Source organism: Furipterus horrens, unplaced genomic scaffold, assembly GCF_987537825.1.
Source record: "Furipterus horrens unplaced genomic scaffold, mFurHor1.1.pri manual_scaffold_3, whole genome shotgun sequence".
Classification (NCBI taxonomy): domain Eukaryota; kingdom Metazoa; phylum Chordata; class Mammalia; order Chiroptera; family Furipteridae; genus Furipterus; species Furipterus horrens.
Genome location: NW_028327173.1, coordinates 51,205,019 through 51,225,980, shown reverse-complemented (window position 1 = coordinate 51,225,980; position 20,962 = coordinate 51,205,019). Strand labels below are relative to the sequence as shown.

At 36.3% G+C, this 20,962-nt stretch overlaps 1 protein-coding gene across 2 annotated transcripts in view; it reads left to right on the top strand.

Annotated features, from left to right (window-relative positions):
- ANKRD13C (ankyrin repeat domain 13C) overlaps positions 1-20,962 on the top strand; it is a 93,137-nt gene that overhangs the window by 48,643 nt on the left and 23,532 nt on the right. For both annotated transcript variants that reach the window (XM_090269610.1, XM_090269609.1), the window contains 3 exons: positions 3,225-3,369; positions 11,756-11,887; positions 14,981-15,142. In XM_090269610.1, coding sequence (XP_090125736.1) covers positions 3,225-3,369; positions 11,756-11,887; positions 14,981-15,142 — 439 coding nt within the window. The remainder of the gene's footprint in view (positions 1-3,224; positions 3,370-11,755; positions 11,888-14,980; positions 15,143-20,962) is intronic.

Sequence of the window (20,962 nt, the reverse complement as noted above, 5' to 3'; positions counted from 1 at the left end):
TTTATAAAATTTATTATGTAATATGTTGAGTTCAAGTGAAGAGATAACCTTTAGTTTGAAGTAAGTTCTGGGGTAATTATTATCAAACAGTAGAATTTAGTTAAATAAGAAGTTTCTTTGTTTTTGGTTTTTAAAAATAACCTCCTCAGATGTTTCTAATTATGAAAGTCCTCATGCACATTAAATTTATGGTAATTATAAAAACCTGAGAAAATACAGAAAAACAGAAGAAAAACTAGGAGAGGATTTGATACTGATGTAGATTTAATTTAGCAGCCCATTGTAACAATATATTATAGATTCACCAAAAACTTTTTTATCAACTTAAAAATGTTTAGTATAGGCGCTTGACAAATGTAGATAATTTGGAAGAATAGTATTTTTTTCCATGTGCTTCTTTAAAAAAAAGGTTAGTTTTAGTTTTGCTTGATTTTTAGAAGTAGGACAGACAACAAGGTACAACTTCTTCTTAAAAATTGTTTCTCATTTATGTTTGACTTTTGGAAGTAAATTTTATAATGATTATTATGTAATAAATACAGATAATAAATAAAACCACAAAATGGTTAAAAAAGAGACATGAGAATTAGAGCCTGAGGGGAGGCTACTGTAATATAGCAAAACACTCACACCTAGGACTTAATAGCAGCTGGTCTAAAGCCCTCATTACCAAAGTTTACCACATTCATGGAGAGGCTGGATTTTACGATGTATGGTAAAGGTTTTTTGCATAGATGACAAGAATTGACTTAAAAAAATCTGTTAACATTAAATAAAAACTTTCAAATTTAAATGCCATGGGACAATTAATTTTTTTAAAAACAGCACTTCAAATAAAACTGAATTTTCAACTCTGTCCAAAGGAGTTTTTACAGTTTACTGTATCTCATGATGGCCATCTGATCATGTAAAATACCTTCTCTGGTGTCAGGAGAGATTTATTAATAGAAATAGGAATATGTTAACAACTTTATTGTTGCAAATACTTAATAAACATTTTTACTATTAATATTAATAATTTGAGGTGACCTGTACCCACTGACTAAAATGATCATTGCAGACTTTTTCCTTTTTCAGGCTTTTCCTGTCTCAAGAGAAGGCTCTATTTCCTTGTCACAGTATTGCTTGGCATTTTTCAAAGTTTTATCTCAAAAAATATTTTCTATTCAAATCATTTCATTTGTCTACATTTTTTTTTTTTTCATAGCCATTTTGGCTAAAAAAATAAAAAATTTGGTTCATAGGCTTAAAGCCAAGGACTAGTTGAGACATTAAAATATCATCATGATAAATTTTATCATTGTGAGGCATATGTGATATATACCAGACAATCTGATATGTCAGAGATATTGCAAAAGATGTATTAGATACTCTTATTTCAATTGCAAATAATACAAACAAAGACTACATAAAAATTGACTATGACTGATTTTAAGTATGACTACATCTCGGGACTTAAAAGTCTCCATGTCAATCTGTCTTTGTCTCTTTTGTCACTGTTTTCAACCTTGTCCCTTATAGCTTCTCATCCAGGATGGGCAAGAGTGGAATGGAGGCAGAAGTCTCTTTTGGCCCTTTTTAAAAAGTCAATTTTTATTTATTTAACTTTATGTGGGATATATCGTTCCCTGGTAGCTTGAAGCTTGAAGCTTGGAGTCCAAATAGTGCACTTGAATAAAATGATCTGTTTCTTTTTGATACTATTCGTAGTCCACACCTTATAAAGATAGAGGATAAACCCCTTTTACTGGCGTCATTTTCTCTCATGATACATATATAAGCAGTAGCAGGACCTGTTGAGTAGTACAGGCACTAGTAGTACAGTAGCAGACCACTAGAAGTAGACCAACTGGAATTCAGCTATAAAGCGGCAAACGGGGTTCACCCCTGCAGCAGTTGGTGACTTGATTTTTTTTTTTTTGTGCTTCTTGATTTCATTCTGAGGGATATATATATCTTCTATATGGCTCAGAAAAGAGCCTGTTACACATAGGGTTGTCAAACTTCCCTATTTGCTCTTGTTCATCCCTGTTGTCCTGGTAAAATTATTAATAGTGTCACTTACTAGTTTTAGCGATGTAATTCTAGTTATTCTTTTGATAACACATGTGCGGTATTTCTGTTTCTCAGCTTTTTCTGTGGAAACCAAGAATGCCCACTAACTTTGCCTTGTCCTAAGTGAAAACTAAAAAACTTTATAGGTAAAGAATTTTTATAATCGAATTAGAAACTCAATAGCCAGGATGGATTTCTCACAAAGACTTAAAGGTGTTTCATTGGATATGATCAGCATCTTGTAACAGATGTGTCAACCCATTTCTTAGACTAAGGACTATGTTTTGAACAGTCAGTCAGAGAGGTCCTGATGTGATCTTGTACAGAGCCATCAAGGACTGAAGGACTTTAGGGTACTTGGGAACTTTTCCATTCCAGTATTCTCCCTAATTTCAGCAAGTAGTGATATGTGGAATTTAGTTGAGGCCAACTCATTGAGGTAGACCATTGCCAGGTCTTGGTTACCAAAAGGCCCAATAAACACACAAGTGTGTGAATCTATGAGGTTTTGACACAGGAATGATCCATACCGTTTTCAGGCTATGGAGATGTTGGAGAAGAGAACGCTAATTGAGTCTGGGAAGTCAAACAGAAAGGCCAAGAATTTGGAGTAAGTTAAACAGGTTACCAAAATGGAAGGGGTAAGCAAGTTTTCATACCTGGTGGTTTGGCATAAGGCATAGATGTAGAACAAAAGGTCAATACTGTGGACACACAGTTCTTAATCCAAGAATATGATATATCCATTGCTTTACCGCTTTTAATGCTCCACTGAGCCAGTAACATGGTCTTAAAGGGATCAAAGAATGTTAGATGGGTCTGCTTTCTTTTATTTTGCCCTTTCCAGTTGTAACTTTTATGGAAATGGTACGGAACAAGGGTACATTTAGGTAAATACTTCAACACTGGGGAAACAATCTTCTTCCTGTTGGATTAATGAAGGTTATATTCAGAAAAATGAAATCTAGATGAATTGGAATATACTTAAATATTCTTTCATTTTTTTTTCCCTTAAATAAGATATTTTAAATTTAGCTTTTATCTCTAAATTTGACTTTGAAATATAGTATTAACATCTTTGTTTGAGTTTAAAGGAATAAAACTTGTTTAATTATGTAGTTTTACTGACATTTATTTGTCACAATTTCTCATCTAACCATCTTTCACAGGCTTGACACTACTCTCATAGACTTTACTGACATGAAGTGCCAACGAGGGGATTTAAGCTTCATTTTCAATGGGGATGCAGCACCCTCTGAATCTTTTGTAGTACTAGATAATGAACAGAAAGTTTATCAGCGAATACACCATGAGGTGAGCATGCTATCTTATAAATATTCCTTTAAATGTTTTCTTAAAAATGTTTTTGTATGCAACCACGTTTCACTGTGATTGTGGTAAAGACATAAGGCATAATTGGGGTGGTTCAATCCTAAAGCTTTCTTTTTCGTACTACTAAAAATTACAAAAAAAAATTATTATCTGGTTGTCATCTTGACCAGTCAGTTGAGTCTGTGTGCTCATAATTCAGTGACGGTCTGCTAGTTAAATGAACTCCATTTTCCCTTAGTTCTCATACGTTGAACCTGTGCTGGCCCTTTCACCATTTATTATCTTGCTACCTAAGCTCCTTTTAAAATGTTGCTGACCATCTCTATCTCCTTAATTGGAGCACCTCTTTTGATTCTCTGTACTCTAGCTTTTTCTAACTCTTTGGCTACCTTTCTTTTATCTTTTCCTTCTTAGCATACAAAATTATCTTCCTTCTGTCACATCATAAATCCATGTTGGCATTGCCTCCACAGCCATCAGTGGAAACCACATGCACCATTATCCTCATCCTTTGTTCCCCGAATGCCCCTTTCCCTGCTTTTAGAGATCTGGAAAGAGAAAGCTTTCCTGGAACCTCTATGTCATTGATAGTTTTACGAAATTTTTTTTAGTCAACATTTGTTTTGTCACTATTTTTTTTTATTTTGTTTTTATTTTTCACCACTTCAGTTCCCCATATTGTCATTCACCACATCTTATGGTTCCTTCCTCAACATTTCTTAGATTAGACCTTCCTACTACCATATCTATTGATGAGACCTTAGTTACCTTGTACGTGTACTATTGAAAAGTAGTTTCCTAACGGGCACTGAACGATGAAGATTTAGATGGGAAGAGGAGAAGGTATTCCTTGTGGAGCACACAGGGTGAGTAAAGTCAGGGAAGTGGGAATAAGATTGGTGTTTGGGGGAAACACAGAAGAGATCTGACTGCAGTGAAGGTTTCTCTTATTGAGTATGGGAACATGGTTTATGGAAGGTCTTGAAAGGTAGATAAGATAATTTAGGATCTGCTGTAGTTGGTAACAGAGTCATAGGTTCTTAAACAAGGTATTGATATAATCCAGAAGTAATTTAAGTGAATTGAAACATATGTATTTCTTTGACTTTCCCTCCTCCCCTCTCTTACTTTCTTAAACATTTATCAAGGACCTAATAAATGCTAGACATTGTTAGGGGGTATGAATAGTGGTACTGTACTGGTAGTGTATATCAATTACTATCATTTATTAGTACAGTGATAACTCGGCTAACGAAGATAATTCGTTCTGGAATCACAGTTGTTAGCTGAAATCTTCTTTAGCTGAAATGTAATTTCCCGTAGGTTTCTATAGAAAATCATTTAATTCGTTCTGGATGCTGCTCTCTATTTAAAGATAAGTTTTATAAAATAGTAAAAAGCACACAATAAAGGGCAAAAACTCACCAAAGGTTGAGATGAACAGCTACCCAAATGGATGAAGCAGAATGGAAAGCAGAATGAAAAACTGACGATCTTTACACTATTACAGTACAGTCATCAAACCCGAAGCAGCTTAAGTTATCAGGCGTCTCACTCCTCACTGTCTCCAACGTGGACAGCCCAGTTGGGTTGGTGGATCTCCGCTGTGTGATGTGGTCACCTCATTTCTTTGCCACACACATACAGGTGGAAAAGATAAGCTCCCGGAATGGCCCGACCGTTCATGTTTGCTGCTTTATGTTAGCGCACGCATCCACTAAGACATTTGTTAGCCAAGTCTGAAAACAGTGAAAAAAATCTCCGTTAGCCGAAAAATTCGTTAGCTGGGTCACTTGTTAGCCGAGGTATCACTGTATTACATTAAGCATTAATTGGCAGCATATTGGAACTATTATTTAAGTACTTTAATTTAAAAAATACTTTTCATTAAATTCTTAAAATAACCTGTCCGAGTAAATACTTTTATCATCTTCACTTTACACATGAGAAAATTGAGGCTGATAGATAGATGCTAAATGACATCTTGAAGATCACATAGCTAGTATAAAGAATAAATTGGGAAAAGGAAGAGATTGGGGACAGGGAAATTACGTGAGAAGTTTTTATGGTTATACATTTGAGAGGTGATGAGGATCTTGACTAGGATGGGGTAGTGAATTATTAAAAAAGAGAAATTATGACTTGCATTTCCAAGAATGAAATAATTGGACTTGCTAGTAGACTGAGTGAATTAAGAATTGGAAGGATTTGTAGGTGAGTGTAGTGATTCTATCTTGAAGAGTGGAATGATGGTGGTTCCACTGGTAGAAGTGGGAAAAAGGAAATAGGTTTGGGGTTTGGGATGATGCTCATTTTGAGTCCATTCCTAAAATCAGTGCACCTGTTTCAACCCTTTCTTATTAGACTTCTCTAAAGTATTTTCTTTTATTGATAACTTGATTCTTAAAATTTTCTTTTCCTTGTCATTTGACTTTGGTCAATTGTTCTCTTCCCCTCTTCATCTTATTTTCCTTTGCCTCTTCCTTTTTCTCTACTCACCTCTTGAATTTTGATTTGCCTCTAATATAGTTTTCATTTTTACAAACTGGCAGAATAATCTCTTCTATTCTCATAGCTCTGACTACCTCCTATATGTTGATCATTCACAAAGTATATATTTGTATCCCAGATAGATCTTCTGAGTGAAGACTTATCTATTTAAATATCTAATGGGATATCGTGTATGTCTCCCAGGTTACTTCAAAATTTAGCTTCCCTAAAGCTAAACTCATTATTTTCCCTTCAAACCTACCCTTTGTTCCATTTTGTTTTTTTTGGTGAATGACATCATTCTCTATTCAACCAGAAAACTGGGAGTTATTTTTGACATGTTTTCCAATTAGAGAACATGTGTGGTTATTTCTGTCTCCCTATGTTTTATAAGTATCCCTTTTTAAATTTATACTGCCATTGCCTTAATTAATTAAAAAAATTGTTTTTATTTGTTTTTAGAGAGAGGGTAAGGGCGGGAGAGAGAGGGAGAGAAACATTAATGTGAGAAACAGCCATAGGCTCCCTCTCTTATACGGCCCAACTGAGGACTGAACCTACAACCCAGGCATGTGCCCTGACTGGGAATCAAACCAGCGACCTTTCCGGAACTTTGTGGAACAATGCCATACCGGTCAGGGTGGTGCCTTGCTTTAGATATTATCTTTCAACTGACTATCACAAGTCTAATGATCTTCCTGGCCCCCTTCTTGTCTGCTTCTAAATTATCTGACCTATTGGAGATAGACTGAACATTGAAAAAAAAATTCATGAAACCTGCCTTCTTTGACATTTTAAAAGTTTCCTATACCAAAAGAGTGGAATCCAAATTTCTTAGCATGATATGGTTCCTTCTGTGATCAGGCTTTTGCTCACTTTTCCAACCTTTTTCTTACTTTGTTATCTTAGATACCCTAATAATGAACTCTTTGAAATTTTTTCAGATATGCCAGGCTATTCAGCACTTCATTTCTTTGTTCACATTGTTTTACTTCCTGAAATGCTCTTCTTCTTGCACCCTTACACCTGTGGGGCACCTGCTCAGTGTCACTTCTCCCCCTGTCAGGTGACCATTGTTTCCTTTATGCTTCCACTGAATTTGGTTCCATAGAGCTTCTTCTGCTGTATTTGTTTATGTGGCTTTCTTCCTCTATTGGGTTAAGCTCCTCAAGGTTATGGGGTTCATTTAGTACAATCTGGTTCCTAATGCAACATCAATACATTCTAGGCCAGTTTGGCAAACCCTTTCTGTAAAGGTAGAGATAATGAATATTTTAGGCATTTAGATATATTTGCATGCCATCGGATCTCTGTCACAACTACTCAACTCTGCTGTAATTAGTATAAAAGCAGCCATAGGCAATATGTATAGAAATGATTATAGCTATATTCCAAGAAAACTTTATGAAAACAGGTAGTGGAGTGGATTTGGCCATACTTTGCTGATCTTTATTCTAGACTTATATTTATTACAGAATTTGATGTCTTGCATATTAAATGACAACAGCATACCTAACTAGGTATAGGTAGGTTGGAAATATGGTACTGAAAAAGAAGCTAGAGATTAAGGTTACTAGTGTAAATATTAGCTGATATTATAGTATTGATGAGATCACCAAAGGACCAGTGTTTATGGTATGTATATGGGTATATTTTATGCCTAAAATATTATAGAAAACCTGGATTTTGAGCAATAATCCTTAAGGCAGGAAATACTTGTTTATTCTAATGTGCATATATAAGTATAATTGTGTAATAAATTTGTTGAATGAATGTAATTAACTTTTTTTCAATGACGTGGTTAGATCAGTCTACGATTTATAGAAAAGCTCTGTTCTAAAAGTTTATTTACTTCATTTTTTAAAAGAATTATTGGTTATGCTATTAGAGTTGTCCTGATATTACCCCCTTTGCCTTTTTCCACCCAGCACCCCCCCACTCCCTCAAGCAATTCCCTCACCATTGTTCATGTGCATGGGTCATGCATATAAGTCCTTTGGCTACTCAATTTCCTATACCATACTTAACATCCCCATAGCTATTCTGTAACTACCTGTTCGTACTTCTTTTTTAAAAAATTTATTTATTTGTTTATTTTTTGGTGGGGACCCCTGCTTTGTAACAATTCCCCCCTCTCAGACTTAAGACCCTTTATAATCTTATAAAAGACAATGGGCGAAGATCTCGTGCTCCTTTAGCTGCTTCAAGCTGGACATGGTCGTAGTCCTACCTACCCTTGGGTCCAGAAATCCCTAATAAGAGTGGGGGTGTGGAGGGGAGGGTGGCCTTCCCACATGGGGAAGGATCGTGCAGACTCCAGGTCAGTGGGCTGTCCCCGGGCAATGGCGTGCTCGGTTTAACAGGCTGGCATCCTTGTTGTATTCTAGGGGCAACAGATTTGGCAACAGGGTTAAAAGGCATCATTCAATCCATAACTACTAGATGACAAAAGGCAGGGATTAATTTTTCAATGTCCCACATTAGGAAAAAAAAAAAAGGCTTCTTTGGAGGAAGGCGTGCAAGGCCTATTTGTACTTCTTAATCCTCTCACCTCTTCACCCATTCTCCCCCAACCCCCTCCCATCTGGCAACCCTCAAAACACTCTGCATCCATGATTCTGTCTCTGTTCTTCTTTGCTTAGTTTGTTTTTTAGATTCAATTGTTGATATGTATTTTTGCCATTTTATTGTTCTTAGTTTTGATCTCCTTTTTCTTAAATAAGTTCTTTTAACATTTCATATAAAAATGGTTTAGTGATGATGAGCTCCTTTAGTTTTCTCTTATTTGGGAAGCTCTTTATCTGCTCTTTGATTCTAAACGATATCATTGCAGGGTAGAGCAGTCTTGGCTGTAGGTCCCTGCTTTTCATGGCTTTGAATATTTCTGACCAACCCCTACTAGCCTACAAAGTTTTTTTTGAGAAATCAGCTGACAGTCTTATGGGAACTCCCCAGTAGGTAACTAACTTACTTTCTCTTGTTGCTTTAAGATTCTCTCTTTATCTTTAACTTTTGGCATTTTAATTATGATGTGTCTTGGAGTGGGCCTCTTTGCATCCATCTTGTTTGGGACTCTGTGCTTCCTGGACTTGCATGTCTTTTTCCTTCACCAAATTAGGGAAGTTTTCTTTCACCATCTTTTCAACTACATTTCCAATTTCTTGCTCATTCTTTTGTCTTTCTGGCACCCCTGTAATGCGAATGTTGGACCTCTTGAAGTTGTCCCAGAGGCAGCTTATACTATCTCCTTTTTTGGATTCTTTTTTCTTGTTGTTCTGATTGGCTGTTTTTTGCTTCCTTGTTTTCCAAATCATTGATTAGATGCTCAGCTTCATCCACTCTATTTTTGTTTCCCTGTAAATTATTCTGTATTTCAATTAGTATATCCTTAGTTTCTGACTGGATCTTTTTTTTTTTTTAATGCTCTTGAGGTCCTCACTAAGTTCCTCGAGCATCTTTATAATCAGTGTCTTAAACTCTGCATTTGATAGATTGCTTGTCTCCATTTCATTTAGCTCTTTTTCTGGAGTTTTTATGTGTTCTTTCATTTGAGCCTTGTTTCTTTGTCTCTTCTTTGGCAGTCTCCTGTTTTTGTTTCTATGTATTGGGTAGAGTTGCTTTGACTCCATGTCTGGTAGTCTGGCCTAATGTGGTTTGTGTCTGTAGGGTCCAGTGGCACAGCTCCCCCTATCAACCAAGCTGGGTACTCAAGGCATGGCCCTTTGTGTGTGCTGAGTACCCCCTCTTGTAGTTGAGCTTGGGTTGTTGTTGGCAGACCAATGGGAGGGATTTACCCAGACCAGTCAGTTGCAGGGACTGCCTGTGACCACTGACCACCAACCTCCACCCTCTGTGGAGGATCAGCTGTGCAGGGGGCAGGGTGTTGGTGCTCTGGCTTGGTCTGTAGCTGTCCAGTGTGCTTGCCCTGGAGTTTCCTGGGTGGTGCAGGCCAAGGTCAGCCCCCACCTGTGTTTTCCTTGGGGCCCCCTGCCTGACCTATAAAGCTATCTGAGATGGCTGCTACTTGTGCTGGGCTTGGAGATTCCCAGGCAAAGCCAAGTTGTGAATCTAGGCTGGCTGCTACTTGTGCCAGGCCTGAGGCTCACTGAGGCCAGATGTTGCTTGTTTCAGAGGATTCAGGAAGTTGTGCAGCATGGGCCAAGACCAGCCATTCATATGGAAAAATAGCTTGGGTGGGCCAGTGAATTGGGTGGGGCAGAGTCTCTGGGGATCTCCAAGGCGGATCAAACAGTGCCAACCAGGTTGATGGAGTCTGAGATATGACACCTGCTTTCAAGCTCTTTGTGGGGAGGGTTTAGAAAAGGGACAATGGCCTCTGCTTGCCTGGATGTCAGACACTACAGTTCCTCCTTTTATGCTACTTGTGGCTTTTAAGGTGCTACCCCTGTGCTGGAGCTCAGAGGGAGTGAGTCTAAGTAAGTGAGTTTGTGTGTAAGTTCTTTAAGAGGAACTGCTTAGGGCTCCAGCAATTTCTTCACTGAAGTTGTGAGGACTTATCTTCCTGTCACTGGAACTCTGGGCTGGGACTCCTTGCTCCCGAGTATCCCTCCTGAATTTTTATGCGCTACACACATGAGTGCGGGACCAGCCTGTTCCACATCTGCACCCCTCCTACCTGTGCCAATGGTTGTGGTTTCTTTATTCTGTAGTTGTCAGACATCCGTTCAACTTGATTGCTGATGGTTCTGAGTGATGGTTGTTCTATATTTTAGTTGTAATTTTAATGTGGTTGTGCAAAGAGGCGAGCCATGTCTGCATACACTACCATCTTGACTTTTGGTCCTAAATATCAGAGGCTTATCAGAGGCTCTCTCTTGGCCTCTTAAGAACAGAACCTCATCTTATACCTGCTCAGTTACCCTTCTGTACCTGATCATTTGTCTTCTGTGTCTGAGGCAACCACTAAGCTTTTTTTCTAATCTAAAAAATATATTTTATTTTATTTTTATTTATTTTTAGAGAGAGAAGAAGGGAAGGAGAAAGAGAAGAAGAAAAACATTGATGTGTGCGAGAAATAACAATTGGTTGCTTCTCATAGGTCCCCAGCTGGGGACTTGGCCTCCCATGCAGGCATGTGCCCTGACTGGGAAGTGAACTGGTGACATTTCAGTTAGCAGGCCGGTGCTCAGTTCACTGAGCCTCACCAGCTAGGGCTAAAAAATATTTTTGATCACTCATTATGTGTCAACACTGGAGAATATGCAGAAATGAAACCTGAAGTAAGGCTACTTTATTAAGTTTAGAAATCATAGGATATTTATGGATTTTTTTTTTTTTCTACAAGGTATATAGAGAAGATTTCTTCTGGATTGCTTTCCTTTCTTTCCTCCCTCCCTCTCTCCTTCACTGCTTCCCTCCCTCCCTTTTTTCCCCCCCTTTCACTTAGAACTGCTGGGAAAGACAGGCTCAAATGATAGTGGTGGGTCTTTGGATGAAAAAGAACTAAAGTAAGAGTCATCTGTGTTGAAAGAAAGTGAAACCTTCATACGGCCATTTTACCTCTGACCTGTAAACTTAATTCTTTAAGTAATCTTTTAAAATTTACCTCCATATTTTGTATTTCTATAATGGAATAATCTCATTCTGGTTCCATTCCATATCTATAATAGTACACATAAGAGTACTATATTTCATGTGTCCTGTATTTATAGATTCATAACTAGTCATAATTCTAATTTATTTAGGTATATATAGTTTAAAATTCTGTTATTGTTTTTAGAATAAGTAGCACTTAACATTTTTTAAGAATATCTTTGTTTCCTTTTTAGAAATTTATAACATTTTGTTATTTTCATATGTCATGCTAATAACCTTTGAAAACCTAGGTTCTTATATTTAACTTTTACCCCCACCCCAGGAATCAGAGATGGAAACTGAAGAAGAGGTTGACATTTTAATGAGTAGTGATATTTACTCTGCAACTCTATCAACCAAATCAATTTCTTTCACACGTGCCCAAACAGGATGGCTCTTTCGGGAAGATAAAACAGTATGTACAAATCTAGATTTTTAAACTTTAAAAATTATTTAGTATTTAATGTAGCCAAAATAATGTGATGAAAATGCAGGAAGAATTGTCTTCAAGTAGTTTATTCTCTCCACTTTGAATCCACGTAGTGAATTACAATGGTTGGTTACTTATAATTGTAATGGTTGGAAAATATTCTTATAGAAGCCAGGAGAGAAAGTTTAGCTCATTTAGATTCCTTTTTTTCCCTTTTTTTAAAATTGTATTTTTCCCCCATTACCATTTAGTCCCCTTAAACCCTTCTCCCCACTAACTCATTTGAATTCTGTTGGAAAAGATTCTTGTTAGGTGCATTGTTATGGTTCCATTACATTTCTAATGCTTTATTCTGTAGGAAGACCACAAAGAGGCATGTGCTTTTGAGTTCATGTCCTTGGACCTTTTTTCTTTGTACTTTTAGACTTCTAAACTATTTACTTATCCAGTATTTGTTTTTCAGTATATATATATATATATATATATATATATATATATATACACATACACATATACTTAAAATTAAATATATTTACATTTTTATAACACCATCATTAAATTCAGTCTTAATGGAGATTTCCCCTTAGTAAATTGGAAATGTTTTCCATAATCACTGTTTTGCCTGTCAACAAGAAGTTACATCAGAATGTTCAAAATATACTCAAAATTTTAAAAATTAGACACATGAAGTAGCATTTTCTAAAATTTTAAAATCAAGAATAAGTAACCAGATCAGGTAAGGGCCAGGACTTACTGCTTTTAAAAATTATTTTTATCTTATATTACATACACTAGAGATGAATATAATATTATTGAAAAAACAAAAACAGCTTGTCCTAGTAGTCAGGGTTCTCTGAGAAACAAAAACAGTAGGAGAGCTCTCTCTTTCTAAATATCTACCTATATCGATATAGCCATAGAGATACATAGCTATAGCTATAGGTATAGAGATATAGAGATCTCCTATATAGAAATGTAGATGTTTAAAGAGAAGGAGAGAGGAATAGGGAGAGATTCATTTATTTTAAAGAATTGGCTCATGTAAATGAAGGACAAATCTGAAATCTATAGAGCAGTCTGGCAGGCTAGAAATTCAGGGAAGAGTTGATGTGGTCTTGAGTCTGAAATCTGCAGGCTGGAATCTCAGGCATGGTTTCTCTGTTGTAGTCTTGAGGAAGGATTGCCTTTCCCTCAGGAAACAGGCTTTACTCTTAAGGCCTGCAAGACTGGTGTTTCACTAAATGATTGGGCATCATAATCTTGCCACGTTGACATAAAATTAACCACCATACAACCTTACACATACAGCTTGACCACTACTCACAAACCCTTCTGCAAGGTTATCCATTTGTATATCCTTCAGACCTTTTTTTATACTTCCCATAAATATGTATCCATTTAGTAATATTGTAGCCTTAGTTGTTGATGTTTATTTTTTCAAGAAGTGTCATATTACATCTATCTTTTTTTTCAAACCACCTCCCCCACTCTTTAGTATGTCTTAGGAGCTTTTTCTTATTAGTATTGTTACTTATTCTTTTTAACAACTGCATAGTATTCCACAGCATGGGTATATTATAATTTATCCAGTCTCTTATTTCTGGATGCTTAGATGAATGAACACACATTTGCGACCAGTTTTCTGCCATTATGAATGATGTTGCATTTATCATTCTTTTACATTCCTTTGCAGTGTCTGTTATAGATAGCAAGAAATAAAATGGCTGAATTATGGGAACTATACACTTAAAATTTTTATTATTATGATGGTATACTTTTAATAAGTGCTTTTTTATTATAAGATTTCAAAAACAGCTAATTATCATCTGAGTATTTCACAACCACAGAAAAATCCTCACTCTGAGATCTAGGCTCATCAACTTTCCTCTCTAAGCCTATTTGGCAAAAAATAGCATTACAGGATTCCCAGTTGTGAGATCCTACTCTGCAATCCATTTGTCAGCTTAAAGTCATTTGTTTGTACGCTGTTCTTCTGCACAGCATTAGAAGGATCACTTCAAGAGAAGATAAAAATTGAAGCTGCTATTCATCTAGTGCTACTGCTAAGCAGCTCAAAGTTCTTGAACAGCATCTAGGTGATCTTCTTAAATCTTTGACAGGTAAGGAGGGAGTCAGTAATGCTTATGGTTCCCATTTTGTAGGTAGAAACAGGTGCAGAATGCTTTGCTTTCTGGTGACTGACTGGTAAGGAGGCCACCAAAAGCAAGGTGGACATGGAAACAACTCGAAACACACAGCTTTGGAATACCAGAAAACAGTAGTAAGATGGAGATCAGGTGATTTGCATGCAGGTAGAAATGGGAAGCTTGTTTTCCATTGTGTTTTTTTGAAGTAAGGCATTTCAACCTCTAACCACCTGTTGGGTCTGTTAAAAGGGTAAAGGTTGATGTTGAAGGAGGACCTCATTGAAAGAATATAACAGTTCTCTTCTTGATGTCCCTTGTACCTCCTGAGTTTCCCTGTCCCCAGTTCCAAATGGAAAGTGCTGTACTGTGTTGCTGAGCTAGACTGCTCTGTTGTTCTCTCTTTGTTGAAAGCAGCAAGCAACTGTAACTTAAGGTTTGATCATGTTAGAGAATAGAGCATTGGAACAGGTGATTCATTCTAGTTATACTGAAGCTTTCTATGTGACTTAGACTATTTCTTTTTAGTCCACTTTCTTTTCTATCTATAAAATGGGAACACTAGTTATTCCTGACCCCTCCTTGTTACTCATAATGTTTGACTATCAGCTAAATAAAGTTTTCGGGTAGCATCGTGCTACTTGGGAGTCAATTCTAAAGGAATTCTATGTGGTATTTTTATTTAGATTAACTGCCATACATCAGTGTTTTAAATTTTCTTTACAAATTTGTAATGTGTAATTTTATATATTCTTAACCTAATAGAATGAATAAGATATTCAGATAATTTCAAGTGCCAAAGGAATATTTATTTACACCTTAATGTTACATGTTTATGGAAAAACAGGTATATCTGTATGTATATTACTTTGAAACTCAAAATCTAAGGCAGACTTAATTTTTTTATTATTTTGAATATTTGATTTTGTTTTAGGAAAGAGTAGGAAACTTTTTGGCAGACTTTTATCTGGTGAATGGACTTGTTTTAGAATCAAGAAAAAGAAGAGAACATCTCAGTGAAGAAGATATTCTTCGAAATAAGGCCATTATGGAGAGCTTGAGTAAAGGTGGAAACATAATGGAACAGAATTTTGAGGTATAATTTTACTTCTAATTTATAATGTTCTAAGGAGAGAGGGGTTAGATTTCATTCCTGTCATTTAGTGAGTTTATATAAGTACATTTCGGTGATTTATTTTTGTGAATCTGTACTTGGTCTTTGAGGCTTCACTAACAAATAGATTAAATCATTTTTATAAGCATAAAATGTAGTGTTAATTTTTAATCCGTGTTCCTTTGCATATATATTTTTTTCGACTTCACCAAGTGAAATTGACTGCGTTGAAGGCCTAAATAAAGTTTTACTTTATGAAATCATTTCTAGCTTATAAAGTCCCATAAATTTTTATTTATGCTGAAGAATGTTTGAAAGCATACTGCATACATGCAAAGAATTGTGTGACAGTAGAGAAAAGGGAGGGGAACTTAGGAAATACAAAAGTATGAGAGACATGTTAACTGCCTCTGCAATCTTATTTCCTAATAAGATGAAAGATGGGTTCTTTTTTTTAAAGTTTTTCATATATTGATTTTAGTGAGAGATGAAGGGAGAGAGAGAGAGAGAAACATTGATTTGTTGTTCCACTTATTTATACATTCATTGGTTGTTTCTTGTATGTGCGCTGGTCTGGCATTGCACCTGCAATGTTGGCGTGTTAGGACTATGCTCTAACCAAGTGAGCCACCTAGCCAGGGCCTGGATTCTTAAATTTATTTATTTATTTTTGACAATTTTAAACTTACAAAGAAGTCCTAAAATAGTTCAGTTTTTGGATATCCTTCACTAAGATTTCTCAAATGTTAACATTTTACTAAATTTTAAACAAGTGCCTTTCAAATTTCAGGATGGGGACCTCTTAGTAGATGATGAAATCAATTTTAGTGGTTTGTGACTCCCCCCTTTTTAAATGCAAATCTAAATAAAGATAGTGGAGAGAAACCAGAGCACATCACACACACTGTGGGTTATTATTACTTGATGAAACAATAGTGTCGGGGTTTATGTGTTGTGTAAGTATGCATATGTGTACTTTCTGGTTTGTGGTATAAAATGTGAATCACATTTGTAAAAAGATTAAAAGCTACTATGAGGAGGCTTGCATTTCTTGAATGTTTACTCTCCCCTTATGGTATTGTGTGCCAGATTATGCTTTAGGGAGAGATAGACATTTCAGAATAGTATGCCAAGTTCCAGCTAATTCATGGTAATACTGTGTGTATATGCCAGGAGAATATCTGAATCTTTAGGAAGTTCATGTACTGAGTGAATCAGCAGCCATGGTTCAATTAAATAAGTCCAGGATGTAAAGTGTTTGAGAATCCCCATTAAATGTTTAAATTAAAATTGAGATCCTGTTAGTTGAGTGTGATCCTGTACCCTTCCTGCCAGATCCTCTTTGTACTCTCATTTTTCTTTTGGCTTTGGGATTGAGAAGAGCTTCACCAGACGTTAATTTTTCAGAAGCCACCTGATGTTTACTAAGATCTTGATCACTAGGAGATACAGGATATGATATGCTCAGAAAATAGAAATGAATTGGGAGAGGAAATTTTGACAAAGATGCCCCCCTCACCCATTGTTGACCAGACAAAAAGGCCATTTCTTTGGACTTACACTGTGATTTAAATTTTATTAAGAGTTATTTTTTAAAAATGATTTCATTCTGGTGGTTATTGCTCCTTTTGCTTAATTTTGTCAGCAAATCATTTGGGATGGGTACGTGGAAAAAAAACTGTATAGAATAGCATTTCATGGACCATTTACTGACTGATTGTCTGATTTATCTATATTTAAACTTACGGTATACTACTTAGTCTTCTTTAGGGCAGAGATTGTAACTTCATGTACTTAAATTGTTAAAGGTGTCTTTAAATAGCATTTTAATAAGCAATAGTTTTGAACATTGAAATTAAGATGTAGCTTAATTTCAGATAGCTATATAATACAATAAAGTATTATGAATTAAATAACATAAAGATTTTTGACTTTTGGTAAGAAATCAAAGAAAACAGTTCCCATGTAAATCATAGCCCCTTGAACTTTACAGATTTTTAAAATCCTCACTGGAGGGTATGTTTTTATTATTTTTAGAAGGAGAAGGAGGAGAGGGAGGAAGGGGGTGAGGGAGAAAGAGAGAAAGAGAAGAGACATCAATGTGAGAGAGAAACACCGATTGGTTGCCTCCTGCACGCACTTCAACTGGGGATTGAACCCACAACCTTTGGTGCACCAGATGATATTCCAGCCAGCTGAATTACCCAGTCAGGGCAAACTTTACAGTTTGATGAATATTTAAATCAACTTGCCAATTTCTACAAAAGATAAAACACTTGGTGGAATTTTGATTAGTATGATATTGAATCTATAGCTTAATTAGTTTCTGTATAAAAGCCTGCTTTGTTTTTGTTTATTTAACTTTTTATTTTGAGATAATGGTAGGCTTATATATGTAGAATAGAGAGATCCCATGTATGCCTCACCCAGTTTCCTCCAATGGCAACATCTTGTAAAACTGTGCTGTAACATCACAGCCCAGATATTGGCATTTATAGTCAATATACAGAATATTTCCACCACCACAGGATCCCTCCTGTTTCTCTCTTATAAGCACACCTGCTTGCCCTTTTGCCCCTCTCTGTCCTTTACCCCTGGCCCCACTAATGTGTTCTTTCATTTCTTTCATTTTGTCATTTCAGATATTGCATGTGAACCTTTTGAGATTGGCTTTTTATTCACTCAGGTTAATTCCCTGGTAATTTATTCAAGTTGTGTATATCAATAGTTTGTTTGTTTTTATTATTGAGTAGTGTTTCATGGTGTGAATGTACCATAGCTTGCTTTAATTATTCATCTGTTGAAAGACATTTGGGTAGTTTTCAGTTTTTGGCCATTATGAATAATGCTGCCATAACATTCACATATAGATTTTTATGTATACATGGGTCTTCATTTCTTTGGGATAAACATTTTCCATCTTGTATTCCAACCAGCAGTGTATAAGTGATTATTTCTCTGCATTCTGGCCAGCACTTGCTATTTTCACAATTTTTAATTTTAATATAATTTTTTAAATCCTTATCCGACTCTAATAGAACAACAACACAAAAATATATATATTTAAAAATATCATCACCTGAGGATATGATATGTTTATTGATTTTATAGAGAGAGGATGGGGTTGGGGGAGAGAGAGAAACAGAGAGAGAAACATTGATGTGAGAAAGAAACATTGATCCATTGCTTCCTGTACGTATCCCGACCCAAGATCAAACTGCAACCTAGATATGTGCCCTGACTGGGAATTGAACCCACATCCTTCTGGTGTATGGGATGATGCTCCAACCAACTTGAGTGACCTGGCTAGGGTGCTATTGTCACAATTTTTTTTATTTTACCCATTCTGATAGTGCTTTAGTCTTCTTGGGATGCCATAACAAAATACCATTGAGTGGATGGCTTAAACAATAGGAATTTATTTCTCATAGTTCTGGAGGCTGGGAAATCCAAGGATTGGGTGCTGGCATATTCCCTTCCCAGTTGAGGGCTTCCTTACAGGCTTGAAGAGGGCTGCCTTCTTGCTATGTCCTCACACAAGGTAGAGTGCTCTGGTCTCTTCCTCATCTTGTAACTACACTGATCTCATCATGAGGCCCCACTATATGACTGCATATAAGCCCAATTACCACCCAAAGGACCTGCCTCCAAACCTCATCACATTGGGAGTTTGGGCTTCAACACATGAATTTTGAAGGGACACAAACATTCAGTCCATAAAAGGTAGTGTACAGTGCTATCTCATGTGGGTTTTAAAAAAAAATTAATCTTTGTTGTATTTTTTTCTATTGCCATTTAGTCTCCTTATTTCCCCTCCCCCAGCAATCACCACACTGTAGTCCATGTTCATGAGTCCTTTTTCCTTTTTGATCCCTCCATCCTGTAATGTGCCCCTACCCACTAGCCATCATGTGCTCTCCATCTATCAGTCTGTCTCTGTTTTGCTTGTTAGTTCCATTTGTTCATTAGAATCCATATATGAGTGAAGTCATATGATATTTGTCTTTCTCTGACTGGCTTATTTCACTTAGAATAATGCTCTCCAGGTCCATCCATTCTGTTGCAAAGGGTAAAACTTTTTGGGGGTGGGCCGAGTAGAATTCCATTGTGTAAATGTCTCATAGTTGTTTTATGCACTCATCCACTGATGGACACTTGGGCTGCTTCCATATCTTGGGGATTATAAATAACACTGCAAGGAACATAGGGGTGCTTATGTTCTTTCAAATTATTGTTTTGGGTTCCTTTGGATATGTCCCCAGAAGTGGGATCAGTGGATCAAAAGGCATCTCTCATGTGGTTTTATTGCAGTTTCCTAAGGCTAATGATGTTCAGTTAATCATCTTTTCATGTGCTTATTTACCGTCTGTATGAGGTCTGTCCGGAAAAGGCCCAGCCATTGTTAATATAATGAGAATGGTTTGTGGGACATTGATGTAACCTGGTAGCCAAGGGGAGTGGACTGGAATACGCATGCATGATCAATGATGACTTCACTGTACTATTCAATGGGGGCAGTAGATGCCTTGAGTGAGCATGTGTACTGTGTGGCTGTCACATTCAAAATAGAACTGAGTATAGAATAACGAATCTGTATCAGATTTGTGTTATGTTTGAACATTCCTCTGCGGAAACAATTTGGATGATTCAGAAAGCCACAGCTATGGACAACTGGTGACCGGCAGCTTCATCATGACAATGTGCCTGCTCATGTATCACATCTTGTGCAGAGTTTTTTGGTGAAACATCAAATCACCCAGGTGACGCAGACCCCCTATAGCCCAGATTTAGTGTCCTGTGACTTCTGGCTTTTCCCAAAACTAAAATCACCTTTGAAAGGGAAGAGATTTCAGACTGTTGATGAGATTCGGGGCAGCTGATGGCTGTTGGGAGAACTGTGTGAGGTCCCAAGGTGCCTACTTTGAAGGGGACTGAGGTGTCATTGACCTATGTGCATTGTATCTTGTATCTTGCACCTTCTTCAGTAAATGTCTCTATTTTTCATATTACATGGCTGGTTAACTTCTGGACAGACCTCATTTATCCTCGTATATTGTTTGGACTTTTGATAGGGAAGAACTGATGAATTACACTTGAATTATTTTGGAATTCAATTATAAACAATAAATTAAAGAAAATATTAATTCTATCAAATATTCACCTATACATATAATTTGATTTGGTTGAATCTGGCAAGGTGCAGGATGAAAGAACCTGAAAACGGAATTGATGTCTAATTATAAAAAAAAATACAAATACCTGTCTTGTTTTTTTTCTCTCCTAAATAGAATTTACAAACACAGAGCAGCATGGAAATGATATTAGTTTAATTATATTTGACAGTGGGCATTAAAAGAGAAAAGATATATTTGTAGGCATTTTGTAGATAATTTTGAGAATACAGTTCTTTTAAACTTAAATAATAAACTTTTTAGGAAAGATACATTTAAATTAACATGCACAGTTAAAAAATAGGTCATCAAAGAGTAAAGGGAGGGACCTATCAAATTCATGAGACAATCCCATTTTAATGGTGAACTGTATTTAAAATCTTAATTAAGTTTAAAAAACATATAATATACCAATATTAAAAATTAATGGCTGCTTGTCACAGCTGGTAATATAAAATTAAATTGAGTGTGGAAATTGATATTTGCTCTGAACTTGTGAGTCATGTAAACATCAGTTAGTTACTCAAATGTATGTACTTTAATTAGTATGATTATAACAAAACATTGTATTGGAGAGTTACAGAGAATTCTCCAGTGCCTAATCTGAATGGAGTGCCGTAAACTCAAATTC